The 18,870-nt window shown below is 38.6% G+C and overlaps 3 protein-coding genes across 4 annotated transcripts; 1 reads left to right on the top strand and 2 right to left on the bottom strand.

The window, feature by feature from the left end:
- Positions 1-216: 216 nt before the first annotated feature.
- Positions 217-891, bottom strand: LOC122664959 (agamous-like MADS-box protein AGL80). The gene has a single exon (XM_043861039.1). The coding sequence runs from the start codon at positions 889-891 to the stop codon at positions 217-219; it is 675 nt and encodes a 224-aa protein (XP_043716974.1).
- Positions 892-5,713: 4,822 nt separating this feature from the next.
- On the bottom strand, positions 5,714-6,388 carry LOC122664870 (agamous-like MADS-box protein AGL80). Its single transcript, XM_043860930.1, has one exon. The coding sequence runs from the start codon at positions 6,386-6,388 to the stop codon at positions 5,714-5,716; it is 675 nt and encodes a 224-aa protein (XP_043716865.1).
- A 3,555-nt stretch (positions 6,389-9,943) lies between these two features.
- Positions 9,944-16,611, top strand: LOC122642139 (basic leucine zipper 6). Of its 2 annotated transcripts, XM_043835568.1 has the most exons (6): positions 9,959-10,037; positions 10,334-10,969; positions 13,240-13,315; positions 14,542-14,668; positions 16,186-16,392; positions 16,434-16,611. In XM_043835568.1, coding segments are annotated over exons 2-6 (972 nt in total). In that variant the 5' UTR covers positions 9,959-10,037; positions 10,334-10,409; the 3' UTR covers positions 16,436-16,611. The 2 variants fall into 2 exon arrangements, with proteins under 2 accessions (XP_043691495.1, XP_043691503.1); XM_043835560.1 differs by having other exon boundaries at positions 9,944-10,036; positions 10,330-10,969; positions 16,186-16,611.
- Positions 16,612-18,870: the final 2,259 nt, after the last annotated feature.

Raw genomic sequence — 18,870 nt, 5'->3', positions numbered from 1 at the left:
CAGGTTAAAGTGATAAAAATTATAGGAAAACAACTAGATTCAAAAGAAAATCTTCCAAGTATGATCCAGAATTCAAAAACATATTGAAGAAAGGAACAAGACTATCAACTATAAGAGAACAACACTAGTTCTCAAGGAAACAAGAACACTATATCTTATTAATAAAAGAGAGAATGCAAATTCTTAAGAAAGAAGGGACAGTACTAGCTCTAGATCTTAAGGACAGAAAGGAGCAGTCCATGCATTATTGTCCACATATGGTGCCACAACTTCGTTGCCAAAGCAAGGCATAGCTTCATCTAGATTCACATATGGTAGCTCTTGTAAAGCATCCACAGCCACCTGCAAATCCATACTATCATCAACTGGGCTTGACGCTCCGGCGATGTTCGTTGAAGTCCCAATCTCTGATTGAGTTTGCTTAAGTGCTTCAATCCTTTTTGCTATGGCCTTTATCTTTTCATCAACCACTTTAGTTAAATCAGTTAAATCAAGCATGGTAAGATCATTCAGATCCTTACCCTTCAAACACTCGTACATAAGCCTCATCATCTCCTTCTTTCTGTTCTCCATTTGAAGCTTCCTCAATTGATCCTTTCCTTTGTTGATCCTTTCTTGGAGATACCCTACCTGGCTCAACATCTTCTTTCCTTGTTCGAATGAAGGCATGCTCTTGAACATATTAAGCACTCTTTCTGCATCCAGTGGATCAGTGGGCCAAACGATAGGTTTTTGTTGATAGGGACTGTAAATGATAGCAAACGTCTGAACATCACATAACGTGCTAAGTTCACGTAGCTTCTTCATTATATCATTCTTTCTTCCGTAGAAAGTATTTCTCCTTTCTGCCTCGTTAGGGATCAAGGCAAGCTTGATCTTCTTCCTGCCCATGGCAAGTTGGCAACCCGAGGGGTGTTGTTGAGAAGAGAACAGAGGAATTGGAAGATGTTCTGGTTTCTATACAGTCGCCCTAGGTACTTAAATAGCAACGTAGGCATGATATAAAAAAAATATTCTTACAGTGATGAGCCCCACCTATGCCTTTTCAACATTTGGATGGAACAATGATTATAGGTGGGCCATAAAAGTTCTAATCCAGCTGTCAGCCTAGTTTTCTGGGATTCGGCTCCTCTCCAGCAGATCCCAAGCTGGACGACGTCCAACGCGGCATGCGACATGAACACGTCTGACGGTCACTACACATCTGAACCACACTCAGATGTGCTTCATCCGTCCTTGGTGTTGGATGCCGTGCTTGCCAACTTAACCTAGGGAAGCGTCTTGTGTTAACGTTATTTGTTAGGAGTCTGTGATAATTAGAGAAAGTTTTCCTTCACCGGACGGAAGGAAAACCCTCTATCTTATGTCATTATTTCTCTCTATTGGACGAAGTTAATAATATCTTATCTCAATGTTTGATATTTTATCTCGTTTACCCAAATTTGTTGGTCAAGCATGAATCCTTTGAATGTAGGTGTGGGAAACTTGATCCACGACAATTGTAGGATTGTTTCTTTGGGCAAAATGGATAATAGTCCGACGGTGTGGATGGGTATGCAACTCCTACACCTCTGTTTCTGCCACATGGTATGCTGATCCAAACCATTGAAAACAAAGAAGACACCATGTATTGATCGGATATCCAAATTGGGAATCTAACTTGAATATATGGCTATATTGCTATATTTACCTAAATTTAGGTCCCACCTAATCTGTCACATAGCTGATACATGCTGGTGGAGTCACAGCGCCAAACTTGCACCCAAGTACTTAGTCCAAGAAATCTAGGGGGCTGAGATATGGAGATTTATGGCATTATTGAGTTATTGAGATTAACAAAATATTTGCTGGTCCAGCATAGACGTTAAAGGGTGAATATAGAGTTATAGCTGTGATTAGTTCAGCACATTAAAAACAATTTGTGGATAGAGAGAGGTGGGGTTGAAGGGCGGGAAGATAAGTGGAGGAGTTTATCAGATTCTCAAATTAACATTTCACCATGTTTTCTATTTTTTATCCTAAAGAAGAATTTATTAAAGAAAATCTGGAGAGAAACTCTCCCTCCAAAAGGTAAGGTTTACAAGAAAAGAAGGTGAGTGAAGCCACCAAACACCCAAAAACCAAACATGCGAAAGCCCAAAATGGATCGGAAGACATAAAGGCCAGGGACAAAGAGGACAAGAAACATTGTAAGCGTACGTTACAGTAAACACCTAGACTTAGTATGTGCATGCCCAAGTCCAGTAGTCTTCCTTTGGGGAAACACACAGGGGAATTGGTGAGATAGCAATTTGGATCCTCTACTGCCGAGCTATTCGGCAGGACCGTGCTGCCGAGACACAGCGAGGCGGTGAATGATCGCCTTACCCCTGCTCAAGCAAGGGGCTCAGGCAGGAGTAAGGCGATCATTCCCCGCCTTGCTGTGTCTCGATAGTACCGTCCTGCCGGGCAGCTCGGTAGTAGAGGATCTGAACTATCAATGCCTAGGTTACGAATAGACAACCTAAAAAGTGGGATGTTCCATTGCCTAGATTGCTGAATAATGAGGTCAAAGCCAAGCTAAGGATACGACCCCCTGAAAACTAGGGTAGAAAAACTGATACTATTACCAATAGCCTTACCAAGATGAATTGTTATCCCCTCCAATTCGTTGTTCTTCCAATTCCTCACTTGAAGGTGGAATTGATCACCCTACCTCTGCCTGAAAACACTGCCCAAGATGAGATCTACTCCTCCCTCTTATGGGAATTAGAAGAATTAAAGGTACCCGCAAATTAGAAGTGATAATTATTCTACCAAGACCCTGAGTAAGGAGCTCCCATCCTTCTAATAATCTCCTTCAAACCCAAGAGAAATTTTGTTTAAGGGGCTTCGAGAAACGAGGACAGGAAATATTCTTCTTAAAGACCTACGGACTCATAGTGCAGAATCATTATGCAAAAGTCTCCAGGATTGTTTGGCAAGTAAGTACAGGTTAAAATCTGCAAGGTCTCTAAAACCCAATCCACTGTCTCTTTTACTTCGACAGAGCTGATCCCAGTTAATCCATAAAACACCTTTCCATGAACTGTCCTTTCATGCACGTTTTCATTTGTTAAATCTTTTCTTTTTTATGAGTAGCTTTCGTCATCAAAGAAAAAGAAAAGTAAGGGAATAAAAATAATGTATTACATTGCTTGGTTTGGTTGGGAAATTTATCCTCTCAAGTGTGGTGCTCTGGGAGGATGAAAATCCGTTTGTTTGTCAAGGAAAAGTAAAAAAAGAAAATATTAATCTTTATTTTTTATGAATAAATAAAAAACTAGAAGAAGAGAACAATACAATATTCGTATACAAGGACAAGCTTTATTTAAGAAGATAAGCAAAAACAACAAAAAATAAAAATAAAAATAAATCAAGGAATCTTCAAAGGTAAGTCTCGTGACAACAAAAACTTTTCTTCAAGTTATTTTGGTTTTGCAATAGGAGGACGACATAGTTTCCCTGCCCATGGTGAAAAGAGAACCTCTTAAGCCAGAATATCTAACCCTTGGATTAGAGTGGAGAAGGATAGTTTCAACCATGTACATTAAGGTGTGTGCGTTTATTGATGGAATTCACTCTTCAGGAGTCCAATCACGTCTACATGGATGAAGATATTCTCTCTTAATCCAGGCTAATGAGGAAACTTTCCTCTAAGAAGAAAGTGAGCTCTGTTTGTAACATCCGGTCGACTGCCACTATGATTCAGTCAACCGGATCTTGTTTTCAGGATCTGGTCTACTTACCTTTGTCTACTCAACTGGTCATATCTATCCGGATCGGATTCTGATTACCTCGATTCTTTTTCAATTAGAAAGGTAATTTTTTTCCTTTCTAAAATGATCATGTGTATTAAAAAGAATGGAAATTAAGAACATACAAGAAAGAAAAAAAAAAAAAAAAAAAAACCCAAGAAACACCTGGCAAGGAAACCAGGACCAACCCAAAAAAAATAAAATAAAATCAACCATCCCAACTAGCCCCTCCCACCTTTGACAATGCCATCAGCAAGCGAGAGTAGCCTGCTACATTAGAAAATATGAAGAAACTAAAAATTCGCAACTGCGAAACTGTGGTCTGCCTAGAGCATCCATATGAAGGTCATGCATAACCAACGGAGGGAATGTGATCATTGTGGATGACACGTCAAGTTTTATTGTTAAATAGTCCGCAACAAGGTTTGCTTCCCTATAGCAGTGAGATTTTTCAGACAATAGAATAGAGGAACGACTGAATAGATACCCATTCTTACTGCACAAACTAGGGAACTAGGCCTTTGAATGAAAGAAGGAAAACCGAATTAGAATCACATTCCACCCAAAGATTTGAAATCCTAGGATCCCTAGAAATCCCTAAACCTTGAATAACCACAAAGAACTTAGCTTCGAAGTTGGATTTAATGCCCAGAAAATTCCTAAAGGAAAAAATCACTCTGGCTTGAACATCTCAAAAACACCACCTGCACCTGTCTTTCCTGGGTTTTCCAACGAGAATTCATCAACAGTAAGCTTTACCCAACATGGCGATGGGACGCACCACAAGATTGACTTTGATCTTAGAAAGTTAATTAAATTACCTTCACTTTTCATGTTTTGGGCACCCTAGAAGGGCCCTTAATTAACATCACGCGAAACCTTCACTTCACACACATCTGCACAACTGACAGTTCCATCACCGAAACCGAAGGGTCACTAAGATCAAAGTCAATTTTATGGTCAACTTAACTCACTTTTAAGTCTTTAGTAATCAGATCAGGAACTCTAAGCCAATCATCATTAAAATAATCTCATTAAATCATTTATCTTAAATTGAGGAATCATATTTTATAATTACATGTAATGTCATTATTTTTCAACCTATCAGTCATAAACAACAATAAAATAATCCTTTTCTGGGTACGGGGTATAGCAGTCCCCTTCTTATGTCCACCTTCTTTTCCCTCTAAGATTCTCAATAATGCTCAACCCTTTTATTGTATTTATTAAATTTGCATTGGTAAACTATTTCATGGTACAAAAAAATTCTCTTCATAACGCACGCCTGCCCCCATTGTTTCTCTTTGTTTTCTAAAACATCACATCAATATCAGATGCTCCAACTGATTCCATCTTTCAAAGTGAAGTATTTTATCCGTTAGAGTCTCTCTCTAGACAAAAGGCCAAACGTGCATTTGCACATGAAAGTTTGCGCGTGCATGTGTGTGTAAATATATATGTAAGATTTAAAATTAAGATGTAAAGGAAAAGAATTACGTATATAAGAAAAACAAAGGGCAAGGATACACGGTCCCTACAAAAACTTCCGTAGGGAACAACTCACACTAATTGAATCAATATTTCGCCCGTCCGCCCCAAAAAAAATTCATCCAATAAAGCTTCCCTAACATACTGGGGAAACTACAAACCAATTGGTAAGATTCCTCTTTTTGCCACTAGTTTAGCAAGGTAATCCGTAATAGAAAAGAAAAAAAGAAAAGATCCAACAAATTTTAGATCATAAAAAAAGAAAAAGTGATAACAAATTATAGAAAAACAAAAGTAAAAGGACTACTTTGTTCTTCCAAGTATGATCTAGAATTCAAAAACATAAGGAAGAAAGGAACAAAAACTATCAACCATAAGAGAACAACACTTGTTCTCATGGAAAACAAGGACACTAGGTCTTATTAATGAAGGGACACTAGCTTTAAATCTTAAGGATAGAAAGGAGGAGTCCCTGAACTATTGTCCACATATGGTGCCACAACTTCATTGCCAAAGCAAGGCATAGCTTCATCTAGATTCACATCTGGTAGTCCTTGTAAAGCATCCACAGCAACCTGCAAATCCATACTATCATCAACTGAGCTTGACGCTCCCGCGATGTTCATTGAAGTCCCAATCTCTGGTTGAGTTAGGTTAAATTCTTCAATCCTTTTTGCTATAGCCTCTATCTTATCATCAACCACAGTAGTTAAATCAGTTAACTCAGGGATGGCAAGATCATTCAGATCCTTACCCTTCAAACACTCGTACATAAGCTTCGTCATCTCTTTCATTCTGTTCTCCATTTGAACTTTCCTCAATTGATCCTCTACTTTGTTGATCCTTTCCTTGAGATACCCTTCCTGGTTCAGCATCTTCTTGCTTTGTTCCATTGCAGGCATGCTCTGGAACATGCTAAGTACCTTTTCTGCTTCCAGTGGATCAGAAGGCCAAACGAAAGGTTGTTGTTGATAGGGACTGTAAATGATAGCAAACGTCTGAACATCACATAACGTGCTAAGTTCACTTAGCTTCTTCATCATCCCATTCTTTCTTCCAAAGAAGGTACTTCTCCTTGCTGCCTCGTCAGGGATCAAGGCAAGCTTGACCTTCTTCCTTCCCATGGCAAGTTGGCAAGAAGAGAACTTAGGAATTGGTGCCCTAAATCTCTAGACTCCTTGGGGGGATTCAGGATTGAAAGATGTTGTGCTTTCTACTGTCGCCGCAGGTGTTTGTTTAAATAGCCCTGAAGAATATTCTTAGAGAGATGGGCCCAACTTATGCCTGGTCACAGTTGAATGGAACAATGAATATAGGTGGGCCCAAAAAATTCTAATCCAGCTGTCAGCCAGGTTTTTTGCCATTTGGAGGCTTAACTTAATAGGGAAACTTCCTGTGTTAATGTTAGAAAATTTGTTGGGAGAGTGTCACAATTGGAGAAAGTTTTCCTTCACCGAGCATTAGTATACTTTTCTTATTGGACGAAGTTGATAATACGTACCTCACTTTTAGAATGGGAAACAAATTCAACGCACCTCTTATCAACCATATGGCATGCCAACTACACAAATCCGAACCATTGAAATGTGATCGGATGTCCGATTTGAGAATCTAACTTGAATGTATGGACTATATTGTTTTATTCACTAAAATTTAGACTCCACCTAACCTGCCACGTAGATATTACATGCTAGTGGAGTCACAGCGCAAAACTTGCACCCAAGCACTCTAGTTCTCTATCTAGGGCAAGAAATCTTGGGGTGGAGATATGGATACTTGTGGCATTATTGAGTAATTGAGATTACCAAAGCATTTGCTGGCCCAACATAGACGTTAAGTGGTGAATATAGAATTATAGCTGTGATTTGTTTAGTACATTAAAAACAATTTGTGGATAGAGAGAGGGGGGGAGGAAGGGCGGGAAGATAAGTAGAGGAGTTTATCAGATTTTCAAATTAGCATTTCACCTTGTCTCATATATTTTCTCCCTGAAATTTCTTCACTAGTCTCCATTATCATACCTAATCAGATCTGGTCATATCAACCATCAGATTAAAATTTGTTTTCACGTACCAGTCCTTAATTGAGCCCATCACTTGTAGATCCATCATTTGACCTGCATTATTTTCCTTTCCCATACATGTTCCAAGAATGTAACCAAACACATTGTTAAGGAGAAACAATTCTCTGTCGCGGTGACTGCTGAACCACTTCAAACTCACTAGACTCTGGTTATGAAGACAGGGTGGGGGTGGATGGAATGGAGTAGGTAAATGTCTATTTGACCCTTCATATATGGATCTTGTGAGCACATGCTCATTAAAGAACAAAAAAATGATGTAAAAATGTTTTTGCTCATAATCCATACTAGACTCAAGAATTTATTATCATTTTGGGGGTGTTTTTATTTATTTTAAATAAAAACAAGTTTCAAAACTGATACCAAACACTTGAAAAAATGAAAAATGATACCAAAGAGTTTCTTAAACTTGTGAGGAATATAATGAAACAAAACATAGGAAAACTGACAAACAAGAGACTTAGGCTGTGTTTGATTTGCATTTTAGGTCAATTTCACATTCTTGGATGACAAAAACAACTATTTTTATCATCCGAGAAAGCGAAATCGACCAAGAATGCATACAAAATGTAACCTTAATATCCACTACTGGATCCCATGTAGTCCAATCAATCGAACTAGAAAATGAGTCTAAAACTGCCACTATTAATGCTTGGCAATCAAAGAAAACGATTAATCAAGTATTACAACCCCAAACGCTGAACAAATAGAAAATTATCACGTAAAGCCTTAGCTTTCATAACAAATGGGAAAAGACCAAAACCAACAATACATTGCACAACCAAAAAACACCCAACACTTCTTCTCCTTATTACCATTCCACGACCACCACCATGACGGGAAGAAGACCATGCACCGTCTGTAAATTGGCCAGGATGATAATGTGTGAGTTTTACAGCTACGAGTACTGATGAGGTCAATGAAACTTTTAAAAAAATGGACGGCTTAGATTGACGGGATAGTTTCAATCTGAACTGTCGTGGTCCCCATGCCTATCCACGCCCCAAATTGCTTGCCTTCATGTGGCTTGTTTTTATGTTCCCAAAAAGAAATCCTAAATTCAAAGAATCTTCTCCAGAGGGTGAGTGAGGGTAACTGATTTCCCGACGCGGACGTCTTCAAGACCTCGGCGATTTATTGAAGTGCAAACTTGTCGGGTTACTCGGGTCATGGGTCTCATGTTCGCAGGGGTTTAAGTCCTTACTCAACTTACCATTGACGGGGATTGAGGGGAACTAGACTGAACTACCATCATACCTAAGGGTGTCAAAATAAAATCAAAACCAAAAATCGAATCTGAAATCGAGCCGAATTAATCAAATTAATTCGGTTTGATTTTGGTTCTGGTATATGGTATTTTAATTCGGTTTGATTTCGATTTCATGTCAAGACCCGTCGATTTGAATCGAAATCGAACTGAATAAACTATTTAATCCAAAGCCATATATATCTTTTAAATTTTTTAGTAATCATATCTAACCAAATGATGTTAAATATTATACTTTCCTATGTTTTCATTGTTTTTTTTGGTAACTATCCAACGGAATGAAATTTATATGCCACTCTTCAAAGGGAAAAATAAAAAACTCTATGAATTTTCTTTGTATTTTTTGTAACCATCTAACATAATGACTTTTTATATTCCACTTTCCAGGTTTTCTCTATTTCCCTTTCTCAATTTCCCTCTTCAACTCTTCAAGTGTGCAATCGAATTCGAACTGTAACCCAAAACCGAATTAAACCCGAATTAGAACCGTAATCCAACAGAATCAAGCAGGTTCGGATTCAGTTGGTGGTCCCAGAACCAACTCGATTTTCGGTTTGATTTTGGGTCACACCCTCAAGTCATGGAATCGAACCAAAACCGAACCGAATACTCGAAACCAAACCATTTGACACCCTTAATCATACCTAATGCCCAACCTTTATGCATAATCAACTCATTTATTCATAAAGCTATACTAATTTTGGGAGAATGTTCCTGTGCCGCAACGCAGCCTGTGCCTAGGCACATGGACTGCCTGTGGAGGGGCAGGATGGTTATTATGCCCATCCCCATGTGCCTGGACCCAGGCTATGCTACGGTACAGAGAACAACGCCCCATAACTTTTTATCGGTTTCATTCGTTTGGTTTGGATATCGGTTGGTTCGATATGATTCGACTTTCAACCGATCCGTCATACCCCAGCCCAAACCCAATTCGATAAAGATCAATTTTGGTTTGGTCCGGTTTTTTTCAGTCGGTCGGTCTGTCTTAACAGTTCGGGCAGTTTTGACAAGGAATCGGCGATGTAATGGTGTACGCGTGGCGTGGCCAAGGCCAGGCTGGAATGAATCGTACAGACGAAGCCACGCAGTAGCAGGGGCCGTACAAAAATTGCAATTTAGAGGACGCTTTTCGCCTGCAAGTGGGCTAATGGAGTTCTGGCAGATTTGCCGCCCGGAGCCCAAGTGGCACACCGTGCGCACTTTAATTATCCTTCACTCACCTTCCCACTTATTCTCATTCCTACTCCACCGCTTCTCCCCCAGTTCTCAATCCCTCTCCCCTCACTCCTCCAGTTCATTCCCGGGTTCTTCTTCTTCTTCCTCGCCTTTCATTATTCCCTTCTCTCTTTCTTCTGCTTCTTTCAGTAAGATTAATGCGAATGACAATGACTAGAGAGGGCAAGAAAATCAGAAAACAGAAAGGTAAGCGAAGGAGAACAGCTTAAATTTTCAGGAAAAAGCGGGAAAAAAAAAGAGAGAAAGTTCAAATCTTTCTGCTTCTTTCTCTGTTTAGGGTTACTATTGTATTGCTTTTGTTCATAATTTATTTAAAAGCATGAAAATTTCTTTCTAGTTTTGATTGGAAACAGTTTTGGTTACAACTTGACTATTTTCAAATTGTTTCAAATGTTATTAGTTCTATCTTAAATTGCTGTAGCAGATTAAGCTGAGAGATTGGAACTACTAATAACTTGTTTGACTCTCTCCTCCATCAGGGACGAAGAAGCAAAAGGAGGTTGGCCATGGGTTACTTTGACAAACAGTGGGACGCACTGTAAATAACAAACAGTATACCATGTCAAGGCCGGCTCACGCTCACCTACCCCCTCGTTGCCCATTGCAGAGCAGAGCTTCTCGCCACGTCCAGGATCCTCCAGTCTCTCCAACTTTTTCCAGAAACGACGGGTTGCGCCCTCTTCATTATCGTTCTTCTTCTCAGAGTTCCATCTTGGAGGAGCAGCCATCTTGGCTTGATGAACTTCTAAGTGATTCCGAAACCCATTCCAAAGGGACCTTTCTTCGCCGATCAGCTAGCGATTCAGCGGCTCTCGTGGAGGGTTTGGCCTCCTTTTCCGGTATTTCTTCTGTTAATGATGGGCAGAGTGCCATTTCCGACGAAACTGGAAATAGTTTGGTAGATGATTGTGTATATGGACCAAACTCTCCTCGACGAAAGTCGAATTTAACCCATTCGAGGGACCCCATAGTTTCGGCATTATCCGAGTACGTTTCTCGAAAGCCTCTGCAGTTTTTATCCGGGGATATCTGTGTTTCTGAAACTATCCAATCTTATTCGAAAGGAAATGCTTGTGGTTCGAATGGTGAGCTTGATTCTGAGGCAAACGTTGCACAACGGTGAGAACCTGTCTATCTCGTTCATATCCCTGTAGATCCGATTTTCATTTTTCAAGAGATTAGCTTTCTGTCTCCGGTAACCAGTTTCTTTTCTTGCATATCACACTTTTAATGTGCTTAATCTCAAATATCATTGAAGTGTTATGCTGCCTTAGTTTGCATTTTGCTAAGTTAATTTCTGGGTTCTGGTCAGTCTTTCTTGTCCCTTACCTTGTATTCTTGTTTACACTATAAACCCTCTAGGAAAATACTTTTAAACAGTGTTACTCGCGCTTGCAAGCTTGTGATATAGCTCATACTGTTATACATACTGCATAGTTGGAAGCGGAAATCATCGATGCTAAGCTGTGTCCTGTATTGATAGTTATATACATTCCATGCTAATATGCCTCTATTTCCATATCATGGATTGTGATCCTCTTTCCTTGAGTCTAGGTGAGACAGTGAGTTAGTAAGTGATACATTGAATCAACGGGTATGAAAGAAACCATGGGATTACTTATTTACAAGCAATTCAAAAAATGCACATCTTTGATAATTGAGGTGAGCAAATTCTTGAGTTTGAATGAGGTAAAGTGGAAGGCAGTTGAGTTGGGGAAGTGATCTTCTTAAATTTAAAGTTTCTCTCTCTTTTTTTAGGTGGCAGAAACCTATCCATTGACCTACAAATTTTTTTTTTTTGGGGGGGGGGGGGGTGGTGTTGATAAATAACTGATTTTATTAGAAGAAAAAATTTGGTGCAACTTGCTAACAAATAGATCAAGGTTGATGATGCCATTCAAGATTGTTGCATGGAGATCAGAGAATAGAGTGAAGGAGAAATAAACGAAAGAACAACTAGTGGAAACTCAAGAGGAACTATGCACACTTGACATAATCTTGGTCTGGTCCAGAACTCATCCTCCGAACCATAGTTTCTCAATATCTGCTCTGATGGCTTTGCCTAGTACCTACATTTTCACATCCTAAACCGGCAAGATTCCATATTCCATGTGTACAAATTTCTTGAACCTAGAATGCTAATCTTCTAGTTTGAGAAACCTAACTTCTAGTCTGAGAACCCCAGAGACCTAATAGTTGAAATTATTGTAACTGAACCCTGCCTTGATAGGTCTTGCATGCATTTGGTATTAGAGCCCTGCTGTTGGTTGTCCTTCAATGGCACTGATCACTGTAGCTCTGGATACTCTTGTGTTTGCTTTTCAATGCATTGAGAAGATGCTTTTGAAGTTATCCATGCAAGTAAGGGGTCACTCTAAAAAGTTAATTTTGTTCTTTACATTTCTTTTTCTTAAATTGAAATTCCAGGTGATATGTCATTGTCATCATCATCATTGTTGGCTCAAGTGAGATTATGAAATTCTCCGCTCCAAGAAGTATGTTGAATGTGGGCAAGTGTTGAAGTTTGAGTAATAACTATGTTGAATGTCGGTCAAGTGTGAGTTTGAGGAATAACTTTGAGAGAGAGAGAGAGAGAGAGAGAACCAGTGCACGAGGCATCCGCTACTGCAGAGTCTAGGAGGGGCAAATGTATGCAGCCTTGAGGAATAACTTTGAATGTTCCACATATTTATGCGGAAGGTATTCAAAATTTTGGCAGAATGCTTGTTAATTGGTCCTCTAGTGAGGGGGTTCATGCCTGGAATATGGAAGAAAACGTTTATGATGACTGATAGTTAAGAAAATGTTAGGTTTTTTTCTCTAGTTTTGAAAGATGTGCAGGTCCTCGGCTTTTAATACATCTTTTCTGTTGTGATCCTGCTTATAACTGTTTAGTATTTAGGCCTATTATTGAATCCCTTCGTTGGCAAAGTGATGTTCTTGATATCTTCAATAACTCTTTAACTCTATATCCTATTTCACGCTTGCTTATATTCCTCTGTCATTAGTCATCCATGTTTTAGAACTCACTCCGAAGTTGACCTGGTTAATGGATCAGTAGCTTCATTCCAGTCAGACCAAGATGAATGGTCCAGGTCAACCTAGTGTTGTCACTAGCATTGAAACATGCTAATAAGAGAATGTCCTGTCGATTAGCAGACCAGCTTGGTTGCTGCTATGTACAGTTCAACTGAGCCACTAAATGGTTCAATGAGACATTCAAGATTATCCTGTAACCAAACAGAATTTCTTAGCATTCTTGTCTTGGGTCTTGGTTTAGCATTTACAATCTAGATCATTATTAAATGTTGGTGATCATTCTACCAAAGCTTTAACACAAGGAAGATGCACTGTGCATGTTGACACTGTTAAACTTCATTTTTTTACAGGCACCCTGCACAGCGTTCTAGGGTTCGTAAGCTTCAGTATATTGCTGAACTAGAGAGAACTGTCAATGTTTTTCAGGTAAATCATCAAGAAATGTGATATGATTTCTGAATTCATTATTACTATATTATGGTAAACTTGCCAGGCATGCAAAGACTTACTTCTTGGGGTTACATGATTTCCTTTAAGAGAGGCAACCAGATGATATAATTGTGTACGTCTGATCATTGCAATTTACATTTGGTCTTTTTAGAAGAGGAGTATTTTTTTTTTGTAATCTTACCGCCTTCCCAAGTACTAAGTGTTGCCATTTGAAAATTTACTTATTGGATAATCAAGATCTAATTAGATTATTGACCTATGTCCTGGATAGTAAGCTGCATTTGAACTGGCAACTAGAGGTTTATGATTGACATTGTCTGAGTCTCATGTACTAACTGGTACTGTAAATACCATATTATTATCCTTTGTTCTGATGAATGGTAGCTGTATTAGAACTGGCAGTTTCATGGTAGAAGTGAAGTGAGTGAACGATTGAGTGCCAATTTCACCTACTGGCATTGTTGTTGGGACCAGGGTTTTAAGTATCGGTAAGTATCGTATTGTGTCGGTCGATACGGTGGGTATCGATATGGTCTGATATGGGACTAATATGGGACTGATACAATCCAATATGGTCCGATACATTTGATCACCTCCTTTAAACCTGCAAAACAGAAACTGTGAGGGAGATATGAAACCGAGAGCAACCGAAGCCTTGAAAACTTGTTTTTCTCTTTGATATGAGTTGTAGGAAATCTTCTAACATAAAAAACGACCCTAATCTTCATCATTCAACAAGTTTTGGGGATTTGCAGTGCTCAAATCATAGATCAAACTAGATTTGGGTGAAAAAGTGGTAAAGTTGCAGATCTTTATTTTTTATTTTTTGGGTTATGCATCACTAGATTAGGTAAAAAAGACTCAGATCCTTGCACCAAGCTGATATATACTTACATATTGCATAATAAGGTGTTTTATGCCTCAAAGCTGTATTTATATGTATCATAGGTACATCCATGCATACTTTGACTATTTCCATGTGTATCTTTAGTGTGTTTTGCATCTCTCCGGTACGATACGATACGTTTCTTATAATCATCCCTTGGATACGATACCCGATACAGATACTTAAATCCTTGGTTGGGACAGTTTTAGTTCTTCGTTTCTCTCAGATAAATTTTCTCCAGTTTAATTCTTCTATCTCTTGTCCTGACAACTTTCTTGCTTAAAGCAGTGTAAACTAAGATTTGTATGTCCTGCAGACTCTGGAATCAGAGTTGGAAGCCAGAGTTGCTTCGCTCCTTCAGAAGCGTGTTCTTTTGTCTGTGGAAAACAACACACTAAAGCAGCAAATAGTCTACCTCCAGAAAGAAAAATTATTCAAGGCTGGTGAGTCTTTTATCATATGTTGACTTCTTTGGTTCTTCAACGTTTTTTTATATAATGGCTTCCCACCAATAACCATGATTTCGCAAGACTCTCTGAACCTTGAGTTTCTGGTAGGCTATATTGCATTATATTTTAGGATTCTCATCATTACAGTTATCTTTCGTAGGATTATGAAGATACTGTCATATTTGGGAATTCTTAAAAGAAACATACTGATATGCAAAGGTAGACTTAGGTTTGATTATCAAGCATAGTGGAATGGTGAAGAAATAATGGAAGGAACAATAGGTCCCTGTTCGGTTGCAAACAATTTTGGAAGAAATACTTGCAGAGTGTTGAGCGGATTAAAATTTCTTCAACTGAAGACTAGCTTCAGGGTGGTAAGATGGGGTCATGGGAGGTAGTCACCATATTCAGTGAGTCTTAATAAAGTCATAAACCAGTCATGTTTTCCATAGAAGAGGAGGTTCCACAGCCCAAATATGATCTGATGAATGATCCAGATGATTTGATCTATTTGATTCTTCTGGATGGGCGGGGAGGTTTCTTTTCTTGCAAAAGTGTCTCTAGATGGGCATGTATAGAGAATTTAATGGACGAGCATGGCTAATTTTGCCACGTGGAAGATGATTTGGTGATGCTGACCATTGGATATATAAGGAATGACCATGTGTAAAATTTCAGATCCAAAATTCAAACATGTACTGCCCCGCCCACCATTGTAAGGGGATACTGTCCTATGTATGTCTATGCATCTCCTTGGTGGTCCACAACCTCCTGATGGTCTTAAATATTTCAGTGCTTTATTTTCCCACTTGACAAGCTTCGTTTGGCCTGAAACTTAACACATGAGCATGGGACATTGGGATCTCCCTGGTCACAAAATTTGGGCCCCAGCTAACTTTTCCATGTGGTAAAAAGTGTTGATCGCCCAGAAAGACATAGGGATCCATCTAGTATTCTGGTCACAAAATTTATGCACCAATTGACTTTAGCACATGGCAAAAAGAGGTGCTCGAGTCCAGAAAAATTGGACTTTTTTAATCTTTTTGAAGTTCTATTGTGCTCTCTATCTGAGAAAAGTACCCCATATAGGCTAAAGGCTAATGGATTATTGGTAATGATTATAGTACACCGATGCTAAAGATTGAAGATTCTGCTCTCCGTCTACCTTTTTCTCTTCTTCTTTAATGCTCTATTTGTTTCCGCATAAAATTTTATTTCGAAAAGATTTTTGAATTAAAAATTTTCAAGTAAAATTTTACACCGAAACAAACGGAGCCTCATCATTGTATCTGTCTGGAAATTATTCCATTTGTGCCATGCTACCATCTTTGAAAGGAGCAAACATTGTTGAAAGTTGAAGTCATTCTTACATTTCTGACACTTGTATTTTTGACTATTTTTCTTCTACCAATTAGTATGTATGCGGGAGTATTATTATTTCCAGACTAGCTCTTACATTAGTAGTAGTTAATGAATGGTTCTTATTTGTTATTTCCACCATGTTGTTACAGGTCAATATCAGACACTGAAGAAGGAAGTTGAGAGGTTGACCAAGGATTACACAAATCATCTGAAGAGTAGTCCACATTCTCGCACAGGATCCAACATCGGTGTAATTTCTTCAGAGGCTAGTTGGAAGATTTTAGACATGGGAAGACTTAGTCTTGGTGGAAACCCAGTTACACTGAATTGTATGTTTTCAGAAGCCAATGAGGCTTGAGGGTATGGGCTCTGGTTTCACATACATTTTCTTATGTAGGAGATTCAAGCGAAAACTATGCCAACTACGAAGTCGTAGAACCCCAGGTAGGTATCCTAGCAATCATGCAAGTTCTTTGTTGTAAATGTTAAACCTACTATAGGTCTTGTAGGAACTAATATATCTAACTGTGGATGACAACGTTATCGTTACCTATATAATTCTATTTGTATCTACAAATGTGTGTGCATGCGTACATTTGTGTACATTTAAACACATACTTTGATACGTAAATACTTGATCGCTGGACATTACAAATAAATATACATGTTTAATTATTGATATAAACCATTATATATAATTGTGGTAACTTAATTACCATCTCTCTTAAAAGTTAATAATACCCAAAGTTATCCTGCACCATAATTTTTTGTCCTTGAATTACCATGGTCCAGAGCTACTAAAAGATGTTCATGTCACCATGTTTATTATGTCGTTTTTTGAACGAAGTTCCACATCGCCTGTCAAGGTCATTCGAAAATCCTCATTGACTTGCAGACCTATAACTGTAAATCCTTTTGAAAAACGATTTAAAATGGATGTGGGCATTGTGCTTCTGAACCATCAGATTTAGAGTGAACTCCATCCAATCCTCCCATGTAAATCTGTAGTGACATGAATAGCTTCCGAAGTCCCAATTGTATTGATGTAAGGGTCAATAGCACCTGCCCATGTTCTCATGAAGTTTTAATATACTAACAAGTGTTTTAACATGAATTTGGAACTTTACCTTAAAGATCATGGTTTGTTTGTGCATCAGCCTTCGGAGGAGCCAAAACCTGTGATATGCTTATGGTTAGGGATGTAAATGTAATGAATTCGAAGGCGCCTGTCATCACTGTGTTTTCTGATTGAATCCCAGCTTCACCTGGTGGGGTTAGCATTAAAAAGAAAAGAAAAATGAACACAGTATATTTCGAATGGGTAATGCCATGGATCGAGTTTCCTTCAACCACGGTCAATGATCTATGGAACACACACTGTAAGGGGTATGTTTGATCATTCATAAATAGGGGCAGATATTTATGTGCATTGATTGGGGCGGTGATCGTTCACCGTGTGGTGAAGAAAAAGTTCTTCCGGTGTGCCATTACTGAATTTGAATTTGATTGGCATATCCATGAGTAGAATTTGATTCAATATCTGATGGGAACCTGTTAGTGATTCGAGTGATCTTAAATGGGCAGTGATTACATTTCCCATGGCCCATTGTTGCAATCTGGGGTTCTAAAACCCTGATTATAAGTTGCTATGGGTCCACTCAAATGATAAATGCTTCAAAAATTAAAGGTAAGTGATAATTTTGTAATTATTTTGATGGTTAATGCTGTCTGGTTGCGTGGTCTCTGTCCTCAGATAGGAGAGCATGAAATTAAAATTTTCATACATGTTGATGAATCTACGCACGTTTGCATTGGCCTTGTGTTGGTGCAGGGGCCATGTCACTAGGCAGTGATCTTTTGCCCTAAAACTTTTTAGGAAGGGATTAGGTTGTCTTCAACCTCCCGACCTAACTGACACACAACATAATTGTCTTGGGGTGGTTCTAGTTCCTCATACAAGGCCACAATCACCTTATGCAATCAAAACTAATATAATGCCTCAGTTCTTTACATGCATGATACATAATAAACTGATCCTTAACTAAATACATATGAAATGAAAACAAGGATCTAAAATCCAATCTAAAATTTTTGTACTTGATGAAGCAGTAAGATAGACATCTCCGTCATTCCGTGACCCTTCCGCTATAATAACATTTCATGATTTGTATTTTTTATCTTCTCTTTTTTATCCATACGCTTTGGATAATTCATCTTTAAATGACATTCTCCTTTTACCAAAATTTTTTTTTTTTAAAAATGACATTCTCCTTACAATAATAACAAGTTATTTTATGACCTTTCGACTTGGAGTGATCCTTATCCTCCTGTCTCTCATTTGATCTACCTCTACTTTGACCACCACCAGTAATCAAAATGCTACCTTCCCCTGATGTCCATTCACCATTATTTTTCACCCCGTCTCATTCATCAACAAAACAACAATAACCTCATCAAGTTTGAGAATATCATTACCAAATAGTAGTGTAGTCACAATATGATCAAATGAATGAGGTAGTGATGCCAACAGAATAAGTGCTTTATCCTCCTCTTCGATCTTAACATCTAGAGCTGACAATTCCGTCAGTGTCCTATTGAACTCATCCAAGTGTATCTCATTCGCACCCTCTAACACCAAGGCCATATAATTGTTTCTTAAAAAATAATCGATTTGAGAATGACGTGGACTTATACCTACTTTCCAACTTTGGTTGGACTTCGGATCTACCATCCCAATGGTCTTGCAAAGAATGTTATCCGCAAGATACAATTAGATCATATTTCTCACTAGATCCCTCAGTTCTAGCCACTCATTTTCCACTATCTTCTCCGGA

This window comes from Telopea speciosissima, chromosome 1 (genome assembly GCF_018873765.1).
Source record: "Telopea speciosissima isolate NSW1024214 ecotype Mountain lineage chromosome 1, Tspe_v1, whole genome shotgun sequence".
In the NCBI taxonomy this organism is placed as follows: Eukaryota; Viridiplantae; Streptophyta; class Magnoliopsida; order Proteales; family Proteaceae; genus Telopea; species Telopea speciosissima.
Note: the sequence above shows the minus strand (reverse complement) of the source record. Positions and strands in the feature narration are given on the sequence as shown.

What these genes read in the sequence shown, in the direction of transcription:
- LOC122664870 (XM_043860930.1), bottom strand. Translation starts at nt 6,388, where the DNA reads ATGGGAAGGAAGAAGGTCAAGCTTGCCTTGATCCCTGACGAGGCAGCA.
- LOC122664959 (XM_043861039.1), bottom strand. Translation starts at nt 891, where the DNA reads ATGGGCAGGAAGAAGATCAAGCTTGCCTTGATCCCTAACGAGGCAGAA.
- LOC122642139 (XM_043835560.1), top strand. Translation starts at nt 10,410, where the DNA reads ATGTCAAGGCCGGCTCACGCTCACCTACCCCCTCGTTGCCCATTGCAG. An exon ending in GAGGCAAACGTTGCACAACG is followed by an intron (nt 10,970 to 13,239) that starts GTGAGAACCTGT and finishes ATTTTTTTACAG; the next exon opens with GCACCCTGCACAGCGTTCTA. An exon ending in AGAAAAATTATTCAAGGCTG is followed by an intron (nt 14,669 to 16,185) that starts GTGAGTCTTTTA and finishes ATGTTGTTACAG; the next exon opens with GTCAATATCAGACACTGAAG.